The following is a 22,679-nucleotide window of genomic DNA, read 5'->3' on the forward strand; positions in this document are numbered from 1 at the left end:
GGGAGCGCAGCACAATAATTTATTTACTATTATATACACTATTATATGAGTTCGGTGTGAAGTGTTTGCGAACCACATATTGTTTCTATTTTTGGTTTACTTTATGTGTTTATTCATTTTTAAAAAAATAGTTTTTTGTTACACATTCTGAAGGTGAAAGTCACTATATTGGCTCACGAGTTTTTTTTAAAAAAAATTTTTTTAAACGATACTTGCTTACTTTCGGCTATATAAAATACAGTATATAGTAAACTCACAGTCATAAATTTAGGCCAAAATGTATTCTGCTACATGTTTTTGTTAAAAAAAAAATCCTAGTAAGTGTATATTGATTGCTTTGTGTTATAGTGTCAACAAACTATGGTATAGATACTGCAATTTATGCCATTTTTTGCTAAACAGTGCTGCACTAGTTTGACAATTGCGTGGTAATGCAATACGGTACATACATTTATGTCCTTTTTTCACACAAATAGAGCTTTCTTTTGGTGGTATTTGATCACCTGTGTGCTTTTTATTTTTGGCGCTATAAACAAAAAAATAAATTGAGAAAAAGATTAAAAAAAAAAAAAAAAAACACCACGATATTTTCTCATTTCGGTTATAAAAGAATATCGAACAAAATGTAAATTTGTCATAAAATTTAGGCCAAAATGTATTCTGCTACATGTTTTTGGTTAAAAAAATCTCAATAAGTGTATATTGATTGCTTTGTGTGAAAGTTATAGCGTCTACAAACTATAGTATAGATAGTGGAATTTACACTTTTAGTTTCTGACTGCCCATCACATTTCTTGAGGTGCTAAAATACCAGGACAGTACAAACACCCCCCAAATAACCCCTTTTCGAAAAGCATAGACACCCTAAGCTATCTGGTGAGAGGCATAGAGTCCATGGAAGATTTATTTTTTTCCCACAGTTTCTGGAAAACGACAAACTTTTTTTTTTGCACACAAAGCTGTAATTTAAATTATATATTTCTCACACAAGCCATGGGTATATGTGGAATTACACCCCAAAATACATTCTGCTACTTCTACTGAGTATGGGGATACCATGTGTGGTATCCCATACCAGACTTTTTGGGAGCCTAGCCACATACAGGAGCCTGAAATCCAATGACCACTTTGAAAGCCCGAAGGTGCGTAACTTCCTCACTACCTATCACAGTTTCGAAGGCCCTGAAATGCCAGAATAGCACCAAACCCCCCAAATGACCCCTTTTTGGAAAGTAGACACCCCCAAGGAATTTAAAAAGAGGCATGGCGAGTATTTTGCAGATCTAACTTGTTCTCACAAAGTTTTGAAATATGAAAAAAAAAAGGGAAAAAAATTGTTTTTTTTCTTAATTTTCCAAAGAATTAGCAACAAACGAGATCTGTAAAATACTCTCCATGCTTATCAAATTCGAGTCTACTTTCCAAAAAGGGTTCATGGGAGGGGGGGGGGGTTCTTGGCATTTCAGGGCCTCCAAAACAGTGATAGGTAGTCAGGAAGTGTAATTAGGAAATAATAAAGCCCTTTAAAAGCCTGAAGGTGCTTATTGGATTTTGGGGTCCTGTACTTGACTAGACTGCCAAAACGACTCACATGTGGTACCCCCATGTATTTTGGGGAGTAATTCCACATATACCCATGGCATGTGAGAGCAATAAAATCATTTAAGTGACATTTTTGTGTAAAAAAAAAAAAAAATTTTTTTTTGTCATTTTCCAAAAACTTGTAAAAAAATTAAATTCTTCTATTGATTCAACATGCCTCTCAGCAAATAGTTTGGGGTGTCTACTTTCCAAAAAGGGGTCATTTTATGCTCAGCATTAGAAGTTTATGCCACACATCACTCACTCTTTAAAACCACCTGAAGATCAAGCCTTTTCTGACACTTTGTTCACATGAAAAAAAAAAAAAAACATTTTTTGCTAGGAAATTAATTTTAACCCCTAATCATTATACATATTTTTAAAGCAAACACCTTAGTGAATAAAATGGTTGGTGCTGTAATTTTTAATGTCAGATAGTACTCACGCAGCGATTTTTCAAACGCAATGTTTTAAAAAAAAAAAAAAAAAAAAAAAAAAAAAAAAAAAAAAACACACTTTTTTTTACTTTTAATGCACAAAAACACAATATATTGGCCAATTAATATAAAAGATGATGGTATGCTGATAAATAGATATCAAACATGACATGCTTTAAAACTGAGCATGTCCCGTGCAATGGCGACAAACTGCACACGTTTTTAATATCCATTGGCAACATTTTAAAAGCCTTTACAATTTAGATATACAGAGAAGGTCTAGTGCTAAAATTACTGCCCTTGATCTGATTTTCACGGTGATACCTCACATGGTGCAGCCAGTTTACATACCAGCACAGGGTCAACACTCACGCAAACAGGTGTGCGCACGCGGGGGGGAGGTGTAGGGTGATTTTTTTTTTTTTACATTTTTTTTTTACTTTTAATGCTATCACAGGGAATGCAAATACTCCCTATAACTTCAATGGGCAGTGCCATATACTCTTTTTTGAGAAATCTGGGGTCTATCAGATTCTAGATATCTCCTCTGCCCTTACATTATCTAATCAAACCAAATTAGATAATCCATTATCTGATCAAATGGTGCTGTTTATATCCTGCGAAACTGAAGTGATGAAATGCTCGTAGCTTCCAAATTCTTAGGCTATAGAGATGATTGGCACTATTCTCCAATCAGCTCTATGGTCAGCTGGCAGAAACACCAGCTGCATTCTCAGGTTCCCCCTATGGCTCAGGACTGCCCGAGAAGGCCTTGGAAGGCAGTGGGGGAGGGGGGTATTGTCTCCCGCTGCTTGTAAAAGCAATCCTGCAGTTAATTAGCCACTAGGATTGCTTTTACATGAAAACCGATCGCCGCTGAAAAAATGATACCAGGATGATGCCTGCAGCTTGTAGGCATCATCCTGGTATAAAGTCCAGTGATGTACCAGTAAATCGCTGGTCCTTGTTGGGTATACATGCTATTTTTTTTTTGTATGCAACCTGTGGGCTGAATGGGGAAAAAAAAAAAAAAAAAAGAAATCTCTGCCAGAAAATGTGTGGTATGCCCACCATTAGAACATACCGCCCTGCGTCCACCCACTTCTAATGGTGGGCACACATTAGGTCACACGGTTCCACATGCACCAGCTCCAAGATTGTTCAAATGTCTAAATCGTGGCAAGCTTGAATGGTACCCCATAAGGAAAAAGGATGACACCAAGTCCCAAACTATCTTGCCACTGCTCCCCATGTAGTCTGGGCATCCAGGGGGCTCCACGTGACTATCTTTTCCCTGGTAAATCCAAAAAACTTATAAGTATAGCCTGTTGCCCTCTCACAGGTCTTCTACATCTTGACCCCATATCTGGCACGCTTACAGGGGAGAAATTGTTTGAATGCAAGGCGGCCAGAAAAATTAAACTCATCAACGCAGATTTTTTGCTGGGGAGTATAGACATCTGCAAATTTTTGGTTAAGGTGAGTTACGAGGGGTTGAATATTGTGGAGCCGGTTAAATTCAGGGTCACCCCGAGGATGACAGTGTATTGTCGTTGAAATGCATAAAACACATTATACTCTCATATCTATGTCTGGCCATGGCAGCAGAGAACACGGGCATATGATGAATCGGGTCTGCGGACCAATACAACTGGAATTCATTTCTTTTAGAAATGCCCATGTTGAGGGTTAGGCCCCCAAAAAAAGTAAATTCGGAAACCGTAATGGGTTTCCATGCGAATGGTCTGGCAAGGTTTGAATTTTAGTTGGCGGTGATAAATTGTTGTGCATATAAATTGCTTTGATCCACAATCAATGCATACAGATATTCCGTTAAACACAGCTCCAAAAATCAAGGGGAGTAGTTACATTTTCTATTTCCACCTGAATTCCGGGTTGGCCAGTGAACGGAGTAAGTACAAGTGCTGCAAAATTTGTGGACTGCCAATCGGGATTTGCAAGCACATCCAGAAGGATATTAGGAGCTCTACGGGCCTGTGTGCGAATTCTTAGTGGCTGCGGGACAATACTTGTGCTCGCCACCGCACCAGCTTGTACTGCACTTATAGTACTCACCACATCACCAAGTCACACTCCAGTGCTGGTATTATTATTATACAAGATTTATTTAGTGCTGACAGTTTGTTCAGTGCTACAATATAACGGGAGACAATACAGCAACAATACAGTTCAAAACAAGAGGGTTTGGAGGGCCTGATCCTGGGAGCTTACAATCTAAGAGACTGCATATGAGAGTCATCAAAATTTACCGGCAAGTGCTATCAGGCCCGATTCTGCGAAACGCAGGTGCTGGCAGGTGTTGGTGGCTGGTCCCGTTAACGCTGCGTTTTTGAGGACGCTATACTAATGTGAACGCTGGTATAGTGCTGATCTGATCAAAGATATTGATCCGTTCAGACACTATACTAGCAATGGAGATTTGTGTATGAGCGTGTTGCTGGCAATCAAGGGGTTAAACGTGATGACTGGTGTACTGACGGGCAATCTGACGCTATCTGGGAGGGGCGTGAAAACCATGGGAGCACAAATCACATATATATCTATCTATCTTTATATATATATATATGATTTGGCGCACCTGTGCCGCCCTGTAGCAGTATTTCTGCTATAGGGCGGTCAGGAAGCTGTTACAGAAGTGGTTTGTGCTGTCGCTGCATTACTTTAACTGACTATTGCGCGGTCATGCAACACTGCACCCAAATTAAATTTACATCCTTTTTTTCCCCCACAAATTGAGCTTTATTTCGGTGGTATTTGATCGCCTGTGTGTTTCTTATTTTTCTGCGCTATAAAAATAAAAAAAAAAAGGGCTGACAATTTCGAAGAAAAAAAAAAAAAACAATATTTTGGACTTTTGCTATAAAACATGTCCAGTAAAATAATTAAATAAAATGTTGTCATAAATTTCGGCCAAAATGTATTCTGCGACATGTCTTTGCTAAAAAAAAGCCCAATACATGTAAACTGATTGGTCTACGTGAAAGTTATAGCGTTTACAAATGGCGGGAAAGATACTGGGATTTTTTTTTTTTATAATAAAATTGCGGCAATCAGCAACTTATGGCGGTGATCAGCTATTTATGACAGTGATTAGCGACTTATGGCGGGACTGTGGCAGACATTTTGACACTGGGAGGGAACTGACACTGTACTAATGGCACTGGGGAGGAAGGGGTTAACTATTTTATTCAATGAAAGGGTTAACTGTGTGAGGGGAGTGTTTTACTAGTGGGAGGGGGGTGTGTACTTCACGGGAACACGCTGTCCCGGAAAGCTAATCTCTGCTCTCCGTGACAGTGTGTTAGGAGCCGACAGGGATCAGAGGTGCAGTGTAAACACTGCAGCCGTGCTCTGTCAGTGAGTGCCGTTTATCGCTGGTATCCAGTGATGGACAGACACTGCCGCAATCGGCGGCGCAGGTAGGGCGGGCGCGTGCCCCCTACCTGTTTTGCTAGACACCAGTTTTTTACGTGCTCTAGCACAGCGGTGCCGCCCTGCTGCAGTATATACACTGCGGCAGGTAGGCAAGAGGTTAATAGTGATAGATTAAAAAAAAAAAAAAAAAAAAAAAATTGCTTCTCCCATGCGCGCACAACCTGTGTGCGCAAGCCTTGACCCTGTACCGATAGGTCAAGGGCAGTAATTCTAACACTAGACCTCCTCTGTAAATCTAAAATGGTAGCTTTTAAAGTGTTGCCTATGGATATTAAAAATGTTTGCAGTTTGTCGCCACTGCACGGGGCATGCGTAGTTTTAAAGCATGTCATGGTATCTATTTACTCGGCATACTATTATCTTTTATATTTGACCAAATAATTGGCCAATATAGTGTTTTTGTGCATTACAAGTAAAAAAAAGTGTATTTAAAAAAAATTTGCTTTCGAAAAATCGCTGCGCGAGTACTATGTGCCATAAAAAATTGCAGTACCCACCATTTTATTCACTAGGGTGTCTGCTTTAAAAAATATTTATAATGTTTGGGGGTTTATATTAATTTCCTAGCAAAAAATACAGATTTTTTTTTCATGTGAACAAAAAGTGTCAGAAAAGGCTTGGTCTTCAGGTGGTTAGAAGAGTGAGTGATGTGTGGCATAAACTTCTCATGCTGGGCATAAAATTGCCCCCTCCCCCCAAAACGACCTTTTTGGAAAGTAGACACCCCAAACCATTTGCTGAGAGGCATGTTGAATCAATAGAAGAATTTATTACCACAAATTTTTGGAAAATGACAAAAAAAACCAGAGTTAGACTTACCGGTAACTCCTTTTCTACGAGTCTTCCAGGACAGCCATCTGAGACCTTGGGCTCCTCCCTCCGGATCAGGAAACACACCATCCCCCATGCCTTTAAAAGGCGGGCCTCCGGGCCTCACATCCAGTTATTAAAAGAGAACTAGCGGAAGCCACTGAAAGACACAAATATAGGTAAATACAATTTTCATGCAGTCAACCTTAACTCTCTCGGTTGTACATTAGAAGGGTGGGAATTACCGGCTGTCCTGGAAGACTCGTAGAAAAGGAGTTACCGGTAAGTCTAACTCTGGTTTTCTCCTACGTCTTCCAGGACAGCCATCTGAGACGATAAACGAGAACTTACCCCCTTAGGGTGGGTCCACCGCCTGGAGGACCTTGCGTCCGAACGCCTGTTCCTTATCTGACAGGATATCCAAGCGATAATGCTTCACGAAGGTGGAAAACCTCGACCAAGTGGCTGCCTTACAGATTTCCTCCGGCGAAGCCCCGGCTCTCTCCGCCCAGGACGCTGCCAAGGATCTAGTTGAGTGGGCCTTAACAAAAGGAGGCGGAATCCCCAAGACCTTGTAAGATTCCCCAATAGCCAGCCTAATCCACCTGCCTATCGTGGCTTTAGATGCTGTCAACCCCTTTCTCTGCCCTGAAAACAAAACAAAAAGGGAATCCGATTTCCTAAATTCCCTGGACCTGTCTAAATAAATTATAAGACTCCTCTTTACATCCAGCAAACCTAGGCTTTCTTCCTCTTTACCTTCAGAGGAAGAACAAAAGGTCGGCAGAACAATATCCTGCGACCTGTGAAAAGAGGAGGATACTTTAGAAAGGAATCCCGGATCAGTCCTAAGCACCACCCTGTCCTGAAGAATGGTCAAGTAAGGCTCCCTAATTGAGAGCGCCTGAAGCTCACTCACCCTACGGGCCGATGTGATTGCTACCAAAAAAAAAACTATCTTTAAGGTTAAAAACTTGAAAGCCGATTCCTCTAAAGGCTCAAAAGGGTCTCGAACCAAAGCCCTTAGGACCAGAGACAGATCCCGACCTTAGCAGGCCTAGCCCTGGAGAGAGATCTAAAAAAATTAACTACAAAGGGATTTTGTTGCAAAGAGCACTGTAAAAAAATACTCAAAGCAGAAGCCTGTACTTTCAAGGTGCTGATCGAGAGTCCTATCTGCCCCCTCCTGAAAAAAGTCCAAAACCATCGGAATGTCCAGGGGCCCTGGTCGGTCCGAACACCATGAGGCAAATCTTTTCCAGACCTTGGAATAAATGGCTCTGGTTACCGGCTTGCGACAGCCCACCAAAGTCTTTATTACCTGATCAGAGAACCCCCTGGCTCTGAGGATCTGTTCCTCAAGAACCAGGCCATCAATCGTAACGTCTTGATTCGCGGATGCAAAAGCGGACCCTGCGCAATCAGATCTGCCCTTTCCGGCAAGGGATACGGGCAAGCTGACGCCAGCCTGTTCAGTAGGGAAAACCATGGCCTTCTCGGCCAAAAAGGAGCGATCAAGAGTAGATCCGACCTTTCCTCTAAAAATTTTTGCAGGACCGCTGGAATCAGCCTGATTGGAGGGAACGCATAGGCCAGCCTGAAATCCCAGGTGGTCGACAGAGCGTCTATCCCCAAGCTCTGCTCTCGCGAGTTTAGGGTAAAGAACTGGTCGACCTTCCTGTTCTCCCGTGACGCAAAAAGATCCACCTCCGGTCTCCCCCACCTGGACACCAACTCCTGAAACACCTCCTGGTTGAGTGACCAATCGTCGTGGGAGAGTGGCCGTCGGCTCAGGAAATCCGCAAGCGAATTCTGAGAACCCTTTAAGTGTACCGCCGAAATTGAACGCAGATTCAGTTCTGCCCAGGTCAGAATATCGCCCGCGATCCTCTGCAGCGAAGGACTCCTTGTCCCCCCCGTTTGTTCACATAAGCTACCGTTGCCATGTTGTCTGAACGAACCTGTACATGAAGGCCCCTCAAGCCTGCCTGAAAAACCTCCAAGGCTTTCCCGACCGCCAACAGCTCCCGCTGATTTGAGGGCTTTAAGGAGTCCTCCTGGGACCACCTCCCCTGGGCCGTTCTCCCTTGTAGATAAGCCCCCCAACCAAAACTTCTGGCGTCTGTGGTTACAATGAGTGGATCCGATGGCCTCCAATCCAGACCCCTGGTCAAGTTTCTCTCCGTTCGCCACCACCACAGAGATCTCTTGACTCTGGACGGAAGCCGGACCTGCCGCTCCAGCTCTGAGACATTTCCGTCCCATTCCTTTAACAAGAAGGCCTGGAGCGGTCTCTGGTGAAATCTCGCCCATGGAACCGCCGGAAAGCAGGATGTCATAAGACCCACTGCCCCTGCGACCTCCCTCACCGAAACAGGCAGGTTGCACTGCAACCCTAACAACACCCGATTCATCTTCTCGAACTTTTCCCGTGGCAGAAAAATTTTTTCCTCTACAGAAGAGATCTCGTACCCTAGGTAAATCACCCTCTGTGCGGGTACCAGAGACGACTTTTCCCTGTTGATAAGCCAGCCCAGACCTTGCAGGAGATTCTGGACTACTGCTAGGTGCTCGAGCAACTGTTGCCGAGACACGGCCACCAGAAGCAAGTCGTCCAGGTAAGGAACCACCAAGATTGATCTCAGCCTCAGGGGAACCAAAGCTTCTGCTAAAACCTTTGTAAAGATCCTGGGAGCTGATGCTAGACCGATGGGCAAGGCCCGAAACTGCCAATGGAAGGTCTGCGACCCCATCCTTATGGCCAATCTCAGGAACTTCTGACTTGCCTGGTGGATGGGAATGTGAAAATAAGCATCTCTCAAGTCCACTGTGGCCATGAAGCACCCCCGGAACAGGAGATTCTTTACCGAATATATCGATTCCATTCTGAAGCTTTTGTATGTTAGGGCCTGATTTAGGGAGCGTAGATTCAGGATTAACCTGAATTTTCCTGAAGGCTTTCCCACCACAAAGACGTGTGAGTAACACCCTGAACCCCGCTCATTCTGAGGCACCTGCACCAGAACTCTCTGGTCCACCAATTCCCCTATAAGACCGCATAACACCTGAGACTTTCTGCGGTCCCTGGGAAGATCTGTAACTAAGAACCTGTTTGGAGGGCAGTCCCCGAACTCTATCCTGTAGCCTCCCTGAATCAGGCTCCAAATGAAGGGGCTCGGGGATATAGAAGCCCACTGAGGGAGAAAGGACCCCGACCTTCCCCCTACCGGGCCCTCCAAGTCATTGGGGCTTGGAGGATCCCTGAGGAGGATTGAATAATATCCCTCCCCGGCCTCTGTTTTTATGCCCTGTCCAATGCTTCTTTGGCTGAACTTCTCTATTCGGAAGCACTTGGGTTCTAGGCCGAAAGGGTTTCCTAGGAAAGACCTTTTTTCTACTCTCTGGGAAGGCCTTCTTCCTATCTGCCGTACGCTCAAGAGCCTCCTCCAGGCCTGGGCCAAAAAGGTTATCCCCCAAAAATAGTAATGCGCATAAACGCAACTTGGACGCTGAATCCCCCGCCCAGGTCTTTAACCACAAAGCTCGCCTAGCGGAGTTAACCAGGGCTGAGGACCTGGCCGCAAGCTTGACCGATTCTGCCGAGGCGCCCGCCAAAAACCCCGCCGCTTTCAGAAGCAACGGTAGTGATTTTAGGATCTGCTGCCTCGAGGTTCCTGCCGCTAGGTGATTCTGTAGTTGGGCTAACCAGCACTCCAAATTTCTGGCCACACAAGTCGCCGACAGGGCTGGCTTCAAACTGACTGAAGAGGATTCCCAGGCTCTTCGCAACAAAACTTCCCCCCTCTTGTCCATAGGGTCCTTTAAGGCCCCCATGTCCTCAAAGGCCAGATCCGTCCTTTTCAAAATCCTGGACAAAGGGTGTCTAATTTTGGAACCTTGTTCCAGGGTTGCGAGGGGTCCACGTCAAAGGGGAATCTCCTCTTTAGGGCACCGGAAAAGAAGGGCCTCCTCTCCGGGCTTTCCCACTCCTGTCTGATAGTTTCAACCAAGGAACTATGGACCGGAAAAACTCTGGCTTTTTTAGCATGAAGCCCCTGATACATGAGAGCATGCTTCGACAAGATCACTTCTTCCTCCTCTATCTCCAGAGTTTCATAAATTGCTTTCAAAAGCTCGTCCACCTCTTCTAGGGCCAATCTATACTTAGAGCCTGAAGAGGTGGGGGCTTCCTCCTCCTCGGACCCTGAACCTAACTGGGAGGATGTCCGAGATCGAGGAATGTCTTCCTCCTCTTCCGAAACTACATGCCGGGAGGGCATGATCCCCAATGCAGACTGCGAACCAATCTCCAAAGGAGACTGAACCCTATCCAGAAGGGACTCAAACGGCTGAAAAGTTGCCGACATATCCTCTTTAATAGAGGACAAAACTTTATGGCATGTTGTAAAAGATTCGTCTCTAACAAGACTATCAATGCAGTTTCGGCATAAAGGCTTCTCATATCCTGCGCCTAACTTGGCCGCACACACTGCACATCTCCTCTTTGGGGCCTGTACCAGGGTCCTGTCCTGTGTTTTAGTCTAAAGAAGAAATGACAAAAAAACAGAACTAGGCACTTGAGAGGAACAATATCCCAGGACCCCCACTGCATCCAGTACTGTGGAAAAAAATTGCAGCGTACCCTAACACCCACAAACTTGGGGACTTAAGGGACCTCCTAAAAACACCTCCCCCCCCAGGAATATAGCATAAAGGGGAGCCTCCCCAAGCTTACCTGGGAGGAGCCGGTACCGGGACCTGGGTCAGTCTGAGAAGGTCCTGCTTCCATCATCCCCCTGGCGTGGAGACAGCGCCGCCGCTCCGAACGCCCACCGGCTTTTAATTCCCCTGGTGGTGCCTGCTCCTCTGGAGATCGGAGCCGCGTCTCTGGCGCCCGGTGCTGACGTCACTGGCGGACTACCGGCCTGTGGAGCGCATCCGCCCTGCTACTTCCGGTTGCTGGAACACAAGGCCGCGCCCAACCGGAAGTCCCGCCTTTCCCCTGCACATTCAACTGAATGCCGGGTCCGAGGAGAGGCTACGATCGGGCAAGCCCCAGTGACATGCGGCAGCGCCGGTTACCCACCTGGGCCTGAAGGACACCACCAGATGCCAGCCCCACCACGTGGAAGGCACCGGGGACGGAGGTACAGACCGCACCACACCCTTCCAGGCCAGCCTTCCTGAGGGTGCGAGGATCACCCTAGCTCCTACTGGCGTGCATCCTTCCGGCTCAGGAAACACAAAAAACTGGATGTGAGGCCCGCCTTTTAAAGGCATAGGGGATGGTGTGTTTCCTGATCCGGAGGGAGGAGCCCAAGGTCTCAGATGGCTGTCCTGGAAGACTTAGAAAATTTTTTTTTTTTTTTTTACACAAAATTGTCATTTAAATGATTTACTGCTCACACATGTCATGGATATATGTGGAATTACTCCCCAAAATACATTCTGCTACTTCTCCCGAGTATGTAAGTACCACATGTGAGAGACGTTTTGGCAGTCTAGCCAAGTACAGGACCCCAAAATCCAATAAGCACCTTCAGGCTTTTAAAGGGCTTTATTTCCTCATTACACTTCCAGACTATCACAGCTTCGGAGGCCCTGAAATGCCAGGATAGCACCTAACCCCCCAAATGACCCCTTTTTGGAAAGTAGACACCCCAAGGAATTTGATAAGAAGCACGGTAAGTATTTTGCAGATCTCATTTGTTGCCACAAGTTTTTGGAAAATGAAGAAAAAAAAAAAAAAAAGGGAGGAGGGGGAGGGGGAAGGAGAAGGAGGAGGAGAAGGAGGAGAAGAAGAAAAAAAAATAAATCTTCCATGAACTCAATATGCCTCTCAGCAGATAGTTTAGGGTGTCTACTTCCCGAAAAGGGGTCATTTGAGGGTGTTTGTACTATCCTGGTATTTTAGCACCTCAGAAATGTGATGGGCAGTCAGAAAGTAAAAGCTGTGTAAATTCCATTATCTATACCATAGTTTGTAGACGCTATAACTTTCACACAAAGCAATAAATATACATTTACTGGGATTTTTTAACCAAAAACGTAGCAGAATACATTTTGGCCTAAATTTATGCCGAAACTATTTTTTATGACCGAAATGAAAAAATATTGTTTTTTTTTTAAATCTTTTCTGGTTATAGCGCCCAAAAATAAAAAGTGCACAGGTGATCAAATACCACCAAAAGAAAGCTCTATTTGTGTGAAAAAAGGACATAAATTTCATTTATGTACCGTATTGCATGACCGCGCAATTGTCCATTAAACTAGCGCAGCGCTGTATAGCAAAAAAAAAAAGGTGTAAATTTCAGTATCTATACCATAGTTTGTAGACGCTATAACTTTCACACAAAGCAATCAATATACACTTATTGGGATTTTTTTTACCAAAAACATGTAGCAGAATACATTTTGGCCTAAATTTATAACTAACTTTGAGTTTACTATATATTTTTTATAGCTGAAATTAAACAAATATCGTTTTTCTTCAAAATTTTTGTTCTTTTGTTTATAGTGTGAAAAACAAAAAGCGCACAGGTGATCAAATACCACAGAAAGAAAGCTATTTGTGTGAATAAAAAAGGACTTAAATTTCGTTTGGGTGCAGCATTGCATGACCGCGCACTTTTCAGTTGAATTAGTGCAGCGCCGAGTAGCAAAAAGAGGCCTGGTCAGGAAGGGGGGTAAATCCTCAGGAGGGCAAGTAGTTAAACGCCATACTGTTTAACCAGTTCCGCGCCATCCTAAAGGCAGAAATACTGCTACAGGGCAGCACAGGTTTGCAAAATCATGAATACGCGTGATTTTGCAATTATGGGTAGGGGGCGTGTGCGCCCTACTTGTGCCGCCATTAGCGGCCTCGGCTGTCAATCACTGGCCGGTAATTACTCAGCAGCACCCAGTGATCGCCGAGTATCTCCGATGGGGAAGGGACCTGTATGTAAACAATACAGATCTCTCCCCTGTCAGCTCCTACACACTGCTTTGTATGGCTCTGCTATACAAAGCAGTGTGCTTACAGTGAAGCACACACACAGCCTCCATAGTGAAACAGCACACAGTTACCCCTTTGATTGCCCCAGATATTAACCCCATCAGTACAGTGCTTTTTATTATCAACGATCATGGTATTGGTGTCACTGAGGATGTCAGTGACACCAAGCCAGATCCCCCCAGTGTCAGAATGCCCGCCACAGTCATGCTACAAGTCGCTGATTGCAGCCATTACTAGTAAAATAATAATATATCCGCGTGTGTGTGTGTGTGTGTGTGTATATATATATATATATATATATACATACACACACACACACACACACACACACACACTGGGCATGTTTAATAGCAAAGAGTCAAAAATATTGTCAGTCTTTTTAAATTTATAGCGCGCAAAAATAAAAACCGCACAGGTGATCACATACCACAGAAAGCTATTTGTTGGGAAAAAAGGACGTAAATTTAATTTAGTTGCAGCGTTGCGTGACCGCACAATTGTCAGTTAAAGTAACGCAGCGCCATATCACAAAAAATGGCCTGGTCAGGAAGGGGAGTAAATACTTTGGAGGGAAAGTGGTTAAATAGAGCTTACTGGCATTTTGAAAACTGTGTGACAACTACAGTGATATTTAGTGCTCACTGGCACCACCCCACCTGTGCAATTTTGACTGGCCTGGAAGTACTGAATGCTTAGCATTTCCTATCACCAACTGCATTTCCATCCCCCAAGCAATGACAGCTCCCCATCGGGCTAGTCAGAACAACAGTCCCAGTCTGTAATGCGCCATTTGCCCCTTGACATTCCTCACGCTCATAGAATCTCTGCTCCCATACTCTGCCCCTGCACAAGCACAAGATTTTGTGAGCCAGCAAATCTTACCAATGTGCTTTTAAAAGCACAACCCCCCCCCCCCCAACATTTTGGGGACCAGGTTCGTTTAGAAGGAAAAATAACACTTACAATGATGCAACCTTCTATGCGCATGCTCACTTGTTCATAAAGCCACACTTGGATTCGGGATCTCTGGAAGAAAGCAGAGAAAATTATCTACCAATAAGATAAATACAAACACTGTAACTCAGAGGAATAAAATGAATGAAATATACTCACATTCTGAAGATATCTGAAGATCAGATTCTGGTAAGGAAGGTTAAGGAAAGAAACATTCTGCAAAACACGTGCCGACTGTATCTGTGACACATTTCATTCAAAACCAAATCTGATTTCATCTCCATTACAACTGAAGCACCGGGCAAATACACCAGTTAAAGGCACACGTCAACTTTCTTACAACAAAACAGCAGCACCAACAAGAAGCCCAAACACGTGGAAACGAACGTTTGCTTCACTTACAAACAAGCCACTTGGCTAACAAACGTTAAAGATGCACCGAAACAACATCGACACACAAAAAAGATACGATGGGCTGAACCATCACTTTCTGTACTTTTTGCCCCTGTCCACGGTAAGCCATTCTCCTCGTTGGATTCGAAACTGCTCTAATGGCCGCACAAGGAAGCGCCAATCGATGACCCTGACTCACCCAGGAAACGGAAAAACAGAAACTGCATTCCGGAAGTACTATTATTCAGACGGCCATTTTTGATAATGGAATAGGACACTATGCAATGTGACTACAAAAGAAGCGTTAGGGGTAGCGAGGAATTCCATGAGACATAGTTTTAGAAGGAACTCTCAATAGTGTGTCATTTTCTTGAATGGAGGTGGGAAGCCAAAGCTCTAAACAATCTCATGATAAGTGAACAGTGCAGGCTAGGTGTCTTAAGCGGAGCTCCACCCAAAAGGGGAAGTTCTGCTTTAACCACTTCCAGTCCGGACACTTTTACCCCCTTCCTGTCCAGGCCAATTTTCAGCTTTCGGTACTATCACACTTTGAATGACAGTTGCGCGGCCATGCAACCCTGTACCCATATGAATTTTTTAGCATTTTTTTGAGACAGATAAAGCTTTATTTTGGTGGTATTTATTCACCACTCGGATTTTTATTTTTTTTGCTATGTAAATGAAAAAGTCCAAATTTTTTTTTAAAAAAGTGTTTTTTCTTATAACATTTTGCAAATAAATAGTATTTCATCATAAATCTTGGCCACAATTCCGTTATCTTTTTAGTAAAAAAAAAATAACCCAAATTAGTTTGTAACCAAAAATTATAATTTTTAAACTTTTTTTTATATTATTTATGGTTTTTTTTTGCATACCGTCACCCTAGCAGTACAATGTCACCATGGTGATACTGTACTACTTGTGGGGGGTGATAAAGATTTTTTTTTTTACACTGATTATTATTATTATACAGGATTTATAAAGCGCTTTACAATATAAAGGGAGACAATACAGCAACAATACAGTTCAATACAAGAGGGATAGGAGGGCCCTGCTCCTTGGAGCTTACAATATAGGAGATTGCTTTTACACCCATAAAAGCTGTAAAAGCAATAATTTCTCCTCTCTGGCTGCATTCCTGCAGCTATTGAGTACTACTGTGTGAGCTGTGATTGGTCACAGCTAGTCACATAGTACAAGGCTGTTGTGAATAGCCTTGTACCATGTGACCTCTGTGATCATTCACAGATTTCACACGTAGTAAGCAATGATGTCAGAAGTGACATCTTGCTTACTACTCTGCATGTGATCACTGATTGGCCAATCAGTGATCACATGATCGGGACCTCGCACAGAGGTCCTGTCCGATGATTGGTATTCCACTGTGTCCAGAGGACACAGCGGGCACCGGATTGCGGTGCTGCGCGCTCCAAGGGAGCGTGCACAAGCAGGGTGCGGGGAGACCGTTTATAAACGGCTAACCGATCCTGCACTGCCACCCTCAGGCTGTTTATATACATGGGCCGGACGGGAAGTGGTTAAGTCTTTGTCCCCCGATCCTCATTAAGGATTGGCACCTTTGGGGAGCACCCAAATTTGTCAGGTACCCACTCCCACTTCCGCTGGGATCGCCTAGGCCAGGGGTGGGCAATTGTGGCCCTCCAGCTGTTGGTGAACTACAAGTCCCATCATGCCTCTGCCTTTGGGAGTCATGCTTGTAACTGTCAGTTTTGCAATGCCTCATGGGACTTGTAGTTCTACAACAGCTGGAGGGCCACAGTTGCCCACCCCTGGCCTAGGTGATCGCAAGCAGATGTCCTCCTCCCCTCCCTCCCCATAGTCTTCTGGGACACATAACAGGTCCCAGAAGACAACGAGACCATTCACAAAGCGCAGCGCTTCTCACGCATGCACAGTGGGCACCCGGCTGTGAAACCACGAGCTTCCACAGCCGGGTGCCCACACTGAAGATGCCAGCACCAGGGAGAGAAGACGGCCGGTGAAACCAGTGGTGGTAAGGACATTGCTGGACTGAGGGACAGGTAAGTGGCTGTCTCCGGAGACTTGACAAAGCGCAACTGCACGAAACATGTCGTCTTGGTAACCCTACATATGCTCCCAGCTGAAGCCAACGCCGGACACTGCCTTCGCTTGCCATGGTGACACCACCCAGGACGCTGGTACGGTGACACCACGTGATTTGAAGCCGACAGGAGCATTCTCTGATCTCAGCTCCCTTCAGAGCAGACGGGCCGTCCATTGGAGTCACACTGTCCACTTCAGGCTGGTCAATTTTATTATATTTGCTACTTTGTCTCACCCAATAAAGATGCACCTTCACTAAGGTGCTTGTCTGAGAGCATTTTCCACAGCGCCTTTTTTTTCCAGTTCTCCTCATCATGCATATGATTAAGAAGGCAGCAGTGGTGAGCTCATGATTAACTGTTCACATGTTTCCACCTGGAGTGGCCTCTCTGTGCTCATTTGTATGAGTTTTCCTTATAGCAGAAATACTGCTACAGGGCGGCACGGGTGCGCAAAATCATGTATATATACGCGATTCGCGCTCCCGTGGTTTTCGCACCCCTCCCAGATAGCATCAGATTGCCCATCAGCACACCAGTAATCATATTTAACCCCTTGATTGCCAGGAACATGCTCATACACAATAAACCTCCATTGCTAGTATAGTGTCTGAACAGATCAATATCTTTGATCAGATCAGCACTATACCAGCGTTCATATTAGTATACCATCCCCAAAAACGCAGCGTTAGTGGGATCATCCCCGACACCTGCCAGCACCTGCGTTTAGCCCCTACGCTTACCCCCCCTTCTCACCCAGCAAGTGCAGTGTCAGTAGGTCACTGTCACTTGATACATTGCACACAAAACCGCAGTGTTCGCAGAATCAGGCCTGATCTCTGTTAGCACTTGCCGGTACTAGTGCCACGCTACCTTTTGGTGAACTGGCGAGCACCAGCGGCCTAGTACATCTTTGTCTTTCACATACCAGCGCTGCAGTATCACATGGTGATTTGGCGAGTCCCATAGGCGCAGTACAAGCTGGTGAGGTGGCGAGCACAAGTATTGTCCCGCAACCACCAAGAATTTGCACACAGGCCCATAGAGCCCCTAGTGTCCTTCCATATGTGCTTGCAAATCCCGATTGGCAGCCCACAAATTCTGCAGCACCTGTACTTCCCCTATCCACTGCCCGACCTGGAATTCAGGCAGAAACAGCAAATTTAGCTACTCCCCTTTATTTTTTGAAGCTGTTTTTCACAGAATATCTGTATGCATTGATTGTGGATCAAAGCAATTTATATGTACAACAATTTAACACCACCAACCCAAATTCAAACCTTGCCAGACCATTCACATGGAAACCCATTACGGTTTCTGAATTTTTTTGGGCCTAAACCTCAACATGGGCATTACTAAAAAAAATTAATTGCGGTTGTATTGGTCCACAGACCCAGTTCATCATATGCCTGGTTCTATACTGCCATGGCCAGACATAGATATGAGACTATAATGTGTTTTATGCATTTCAACGACAATACACTCTGTCATCCTCGAGGTGACCCTGAATTTGACCGGCTCCACAAAATTCAGCCCCTCGTAAATCACCTTAACCAAAAATTTTCAGATGTCTATACTCCCCAGCAAAACATCTGTGTTGATGAGTCCCTCATTAATTTTTCTGGCTGCCTTGCATTCAAACAATTTCTCCCCAGCAAGCATACCAGATATGGGGTCAAGATGTATAAGACCTGTGAGAGGGCAACAGGCTATACTTGTATGTTTCGGATTTACAAGGGAAAAGATAGCCACGTGGAGCCCCCCGGATGCCCAGACTACATAGGGAGCAGTGGCAAGATAGTTTGGGACTTGGTGTCATCCCTTTTCCATATGGGTTACCACTTACATGTGGACAATTTTTATTCAAGCGTGCCACTATTTATATATTTGTACAATCTTGGAACTGGCACCGTGCGACCTAATGTGTGCCCACCATTAGAAGTGTGTGGATGCAGGGTGGTATATTCTAATGGTGGGCATACCACACACTTTTCTGCCAGATGTTTCTTCTCTTTTTTTCATTCAGACCACAGTCTGCATACAAAAAAAAAAAAAAAGAACATAGCATATATAGCTAACAAGGACCAGCGATTATGCCTACAACTACAGGCATCATCCTGGTATCGTTTTTTTTCAGCCGGTGATTGGCTTTCATGTAAAAGCAATCCTAGTGGCTAATTAGCTGCAGGATTGCTTTTACAAGCAGTGGGAGATGATGCCCCCCCTCCTCCACTGCCTTCTCGGGCAGTCCCATGCCATCGGGGGAACTTGAGAATGCAGCTGGTGTTTCTGCCAGCTGACCATAGAGCTGATTGGAGACCGGAATGGTGCCAATCATCTCTATAGTCTAAGAAATCGGAAGCTACGAGCAATTCATCACTTCTGTTTTGCAGGATATAAGCAGCATTTGTAAATTGGGAAAGCATCTGATCACACCAATCAATTATCAGTTGAATTAGTGCATCGCAGAGTAGCAAAAAGAAGCCTGGTCATTAAGGGGGGTAAATCCTCTTTAGGGCAAGTGGTTAAATTAAATCAGATTTTATTTTTTATCATTTTCACAACAAATATATATATATTTTATATATTTATATTTTTATTTTAATATATATTTTGCATTTAGAAGAGCAGTGACCATGTATTCCTATGGAACTCTTCACACTGTTCCATTGCAGGTTCAGTGCATTTTTCAAAAAGTCCTGCTTGCTGCATTTTTGGTGCAGTAAAAACTCACCTCCCCATTGAGTCAATGTAAAACATGGCAAAAATGCACCTACGTTGTGTTTTTGGTGTGGTTTTTGAGTCACATGTCCAAAATGCACCAAAAAGTGGTAATAATATACCGCTTACTGCTATATGCATTTTTACTGCAGATCATTGCGAAAGCCTAGCACAAATCTTAATGCTTGAACACAATTTTGCAACTTTTTTTTGAAAAATTATTTTTATTAAGTTTAATTTAACAAGTATAAAAATACAGCAACTGGCACAGCCAGTAAAAACAAAATCAAACAACAAAATTACAAAGTTATCCCACCCCCTGCCCCGCTTCCCAACAACAGTGTAATGCCTTCATTAAAACAGAGTCAAAGTGCAGGTGCCCCAACCATACAAAATATAAACTTCACATGCAACATACCCAGAGAACCACAGGCAAGGTAATATTAGACAATCTATGTATATGATCTATTTTCCAACAGATACCAAGAACCAAACATAGTACCAGGCAACATCTGCAAACACCCCTAAATGTTCATGCTAGGGTAGAGGAGGCAGAAACCCAACAATGCCAGACCTTATCGAACTTTTTTGGGGAACCTCTGCTCGAATAGGTCGCCTTATATAATGGTAACATCTTGTTAATCAGGGACTTCCAATATGAGATAGTGGGAGCTTCAGGTCTCTTCCAATGGAGCAAGATAGCCTTATGAGCATAGAACAGGGTCACTGAATGGAGGGTCTCTGTGCGCGTAGAGGTGCCAGCTCCTCTACCAGTCCAAGAAGCCACACCGATATAGTTTGCAGAATTTGCAATGTTGTGACATCTATCAGAGACCGGACCACTTCACACCAAAAGTCTTGAATCTTCGGGCAGGAACAAAAAATATGATCAAATTCTGCTAAGGAAGATGTACAGCGCCAGCATTCCACCGAATCTGAGGAATATATACGTGACAGCCTAGCAGGCGCATAGTCTATTCTATGCAACAGTTTAAATTGGATGAGTCGATCTCTGGTCAATACCAGGTTGCAGAAGGGATAGTCCCACATATCATCCCAGTCATCCCCCTACAGATCAGGAACCCCAAAGATCCATTGCGTCCTGCATTTCTACAATTTTGCAACTTTGACATGTGTTAGTAAAATCGTACATATTATCACAACTATTTTGTACATCCAGATGGATTGTACCATGTTTTTTTCAGGACAAATTGGGCTTTCTTTTGGTGGTAACTGGTAACAGATATCTCATAATTTCTTATCATCAAAGGTTAACTGGCCAAAAATAGTAAAAAAAATAATTTTTTAAATTTAGCTCTATATTTTTTGCTACTACCGTAACCTACCACCAAAGGACAACCCAAATAAATTCTCCCTCTCCTGATGATCACAGCGATACCACATACACCAAATGTATTGGGACACTCCTCCACTCACCTCCATGGCCTCGTGTATAAAATTAAGCACCTAGGCATGCAGACTGCTTCTACAAATATTTGTGAAAGAATGGGTTGCTCTCAGTACAGTATATCCAAATTTCTTCCAGCATCATCAACAGCAACACTGGGGATTTACCGCCTCCTGCGGTGACTCACCTGCTCCACCTGTGCTCTGAGACATCCAACTGAGCTTCGGATGCTATTTGCCTTCAGGGGTCTCAGGGGGTCACCACTGATGTTCGAGGGCCACCCTGCATGGAAACCGCCACTCCACGGGTCCTCACCAGGCTCTCCCCAGTGCCGTCCACCAGTCTCTCAGGGCTGTCACCCGATCAATCACATGGACACTCCCGGCGTCCTTCACTTTTCCACCGGGCCTCTCCCCACCTCCAGCCGCACGGCAACCCATGGGCTCTCAGTAACCGGGACCCTCAGCTGCACAGGGCACACCAGACCACTTCAGGCTGGTCACATTCCGGGAAGGTAAGAGCTAATTGTGTAACATTGTTCGGCGGGCATCTGAAGCTCCTAGCACCTGCAGCTCCTGTGTGTTGCTATCTCCTGTATCCTGCATTTGACTACTCGTGTACCGACCCTGGCTTCATTCTCTGACTGTGCTTGTTTTGCGCCCGTCCTGACCTCAGCTAGCCTATCAGATTTCCGTTTGTCTCCTCCCATTGTACTCTGCTCCCACCAGCGGTCTGCACATGCTCAGCTGGGCGTATCTGGGGACCGCGACCTGGTCCAAGCTTGCTGCAAGTCCATCCCCACCATCAGGGGCTGGGGCTTAGACTCCGCGCCCTGGAGAACCCCAAGTTGACTATCTACAAGGGCTCACTACCACAGGTGCCGACACTTCTGCTAGGCACATAGGATGTATTTACAACTGGATTATATAATGATTGAACATAGACTTTTGGAGTCTCTGGTGAAAGCAAATATAGAAGTAATATCTTTTTTTATTATTAAGTCTTTTATTAAATTTTCCATTACAGAGGAAAACATAGGAAAACTTGTCAGTATAGCATATTAAAAAAAAAAAAAAAATTCACCTATATCTTCAGTTCCCTCCGCCCCCACACCCACCCACTTACTCACTCCTCAACTAACCCCAGTCCATATACCTCTTCCCGTTTCTTTCCATCATACCAGTCCACATCTAATTTACTTCTCTCTAATCATCTCTTCCTACTCTTCCTTCCATTCATCCTTTCCTGTTTCAATCAACTCTCCTACCTCAGGCCACTGGAACTCCTCACTATTTCCAAATATTTCTCAGATGTCTTAAGGTCGTACCATCTACCCCATTCCTCTCTAAAATTTTCCATTTTGTCTTCATCTATGTGGTGCAGCTCCTCCATCTTATTTATATATTCGTCCCTGTCTATCCAATCCCTCATTTTTATTAGGACATTTATTGTCCTAATAAAAACCCAATGGTATACCTGGAAGGGATATTAAGAAAACTTACAGACTTTAAGAGGGGTCGTCTGTGTTAGGAGATTTTAATTTTTGCAAGGAACCGGAGATGGATGCGTCATTGTGTGCACGGGGAGAGGCAGGCAGGAGTCTAAAGTATGTCAAAAAAGATCTTGCATCAATGTCAACTGATGGATGCATGGAAAGTTAAACACCCAAGGGAAAGAGACTAAACTTTCTTCTCCTAGGCACGTAGGATGTATTCACAACTGGATTATATGATGATTGAACATAGACTTTTGGAGTCTGGTTATAAAAAAAAGAAATATTTCACCTACATCTCCAGCTTCCTTCTCCCCACCTCCCACACCCACCCACTCCTCAACTA

The 22,679-nt window shown here is 44.3% G+C and overlaps 2 protein-coding genes and 1 pseudogene across 2 annotated transcripts in view; all 3 read right to left on the reverse strand.

Annotated features, from left to right (window-relative positions):
- SNRPE (small nuclear ribonucleoprotein polypeptide E) overlaps positions 1-14,841 on the reverse strand; it is a 29,819-nt gene extending 14,978 nt beyond the window's left edge. The window contains exons 1-3 of the mRNA XM_089669387.1: positions 14,705-14,841; positions 14,395-14,421; positions 14,245-14,307 (exon numbers count right to left, since the gene is read on the reverse strand). Of these exons, the coding sequence (XP_089525513.1) occupies positions 14,245-14,307; positions 14,395-14,421; positions 14,705-14,758 (144 nt within the window). The 5' untranslated portion in view covers positions 14,759-14,841. The remainder of the gene's footprint in view (positions 1-14,244; positions 14,308-14,394; positions 14,422-14,704) is intronic.
- Positions 6,597-7,491, reverse strand: LOC149469318 (uncharacterized). Its single transcript, XM_089669406.1, has 2 exons — positions 7,434-7,491; positions 6,597-7,223 (listed from the first exon to the last, which is right to left on the reverse strand). Exons 1-2 carry the CDS (start codon positions 7,489-7,491, stop codon positions 6,640-6,642), a joined length of 642 nt encoding a protein of 213 aa, XP_089525532.1. The 3' UTR covers positions 6,597-6,639.
- LOC149469319 (uncharacterized) lies at positions 7,602-9,169 on the reverse strand (annotated as a pseudogene).
- Positions 14,842-22,679: the final 7,838 nt, after the last annotated feature.

This window comes from Staurois parvus, unplaced genomic scaffold, assembly GCF_062004578.1.
Source record: "Staurois parvus isolate SC_StPar_1 unplaced genomic scaffold, SC_StPar_1.0 ptg000074l, whole genome shotgun sequence".
NCBI classification, from domain to species: Eukaryota; Metazoa; Chordata; class Amphibia; order Anura; family Ranidae; genus Staurois; species Staurois parvus.

Bases quoted from the DNA above. Each gene is read 5' to 3' on its own strand.
- LOC149469318 (XM_089669406.1), bottom strand. From the start codon at position 7,491: ATGGTTTTGGACTTTTTTCAGGAGGGGGCAGATAGGACTCTCGATCAG. The intron at 7,224-7,433 runs GTACAGGCTTCT...TTTTTTTGGTAG, and splicing joins TCTCGATCAGCACCTTGAAA to CAATCACATCGGCCCGTAGG.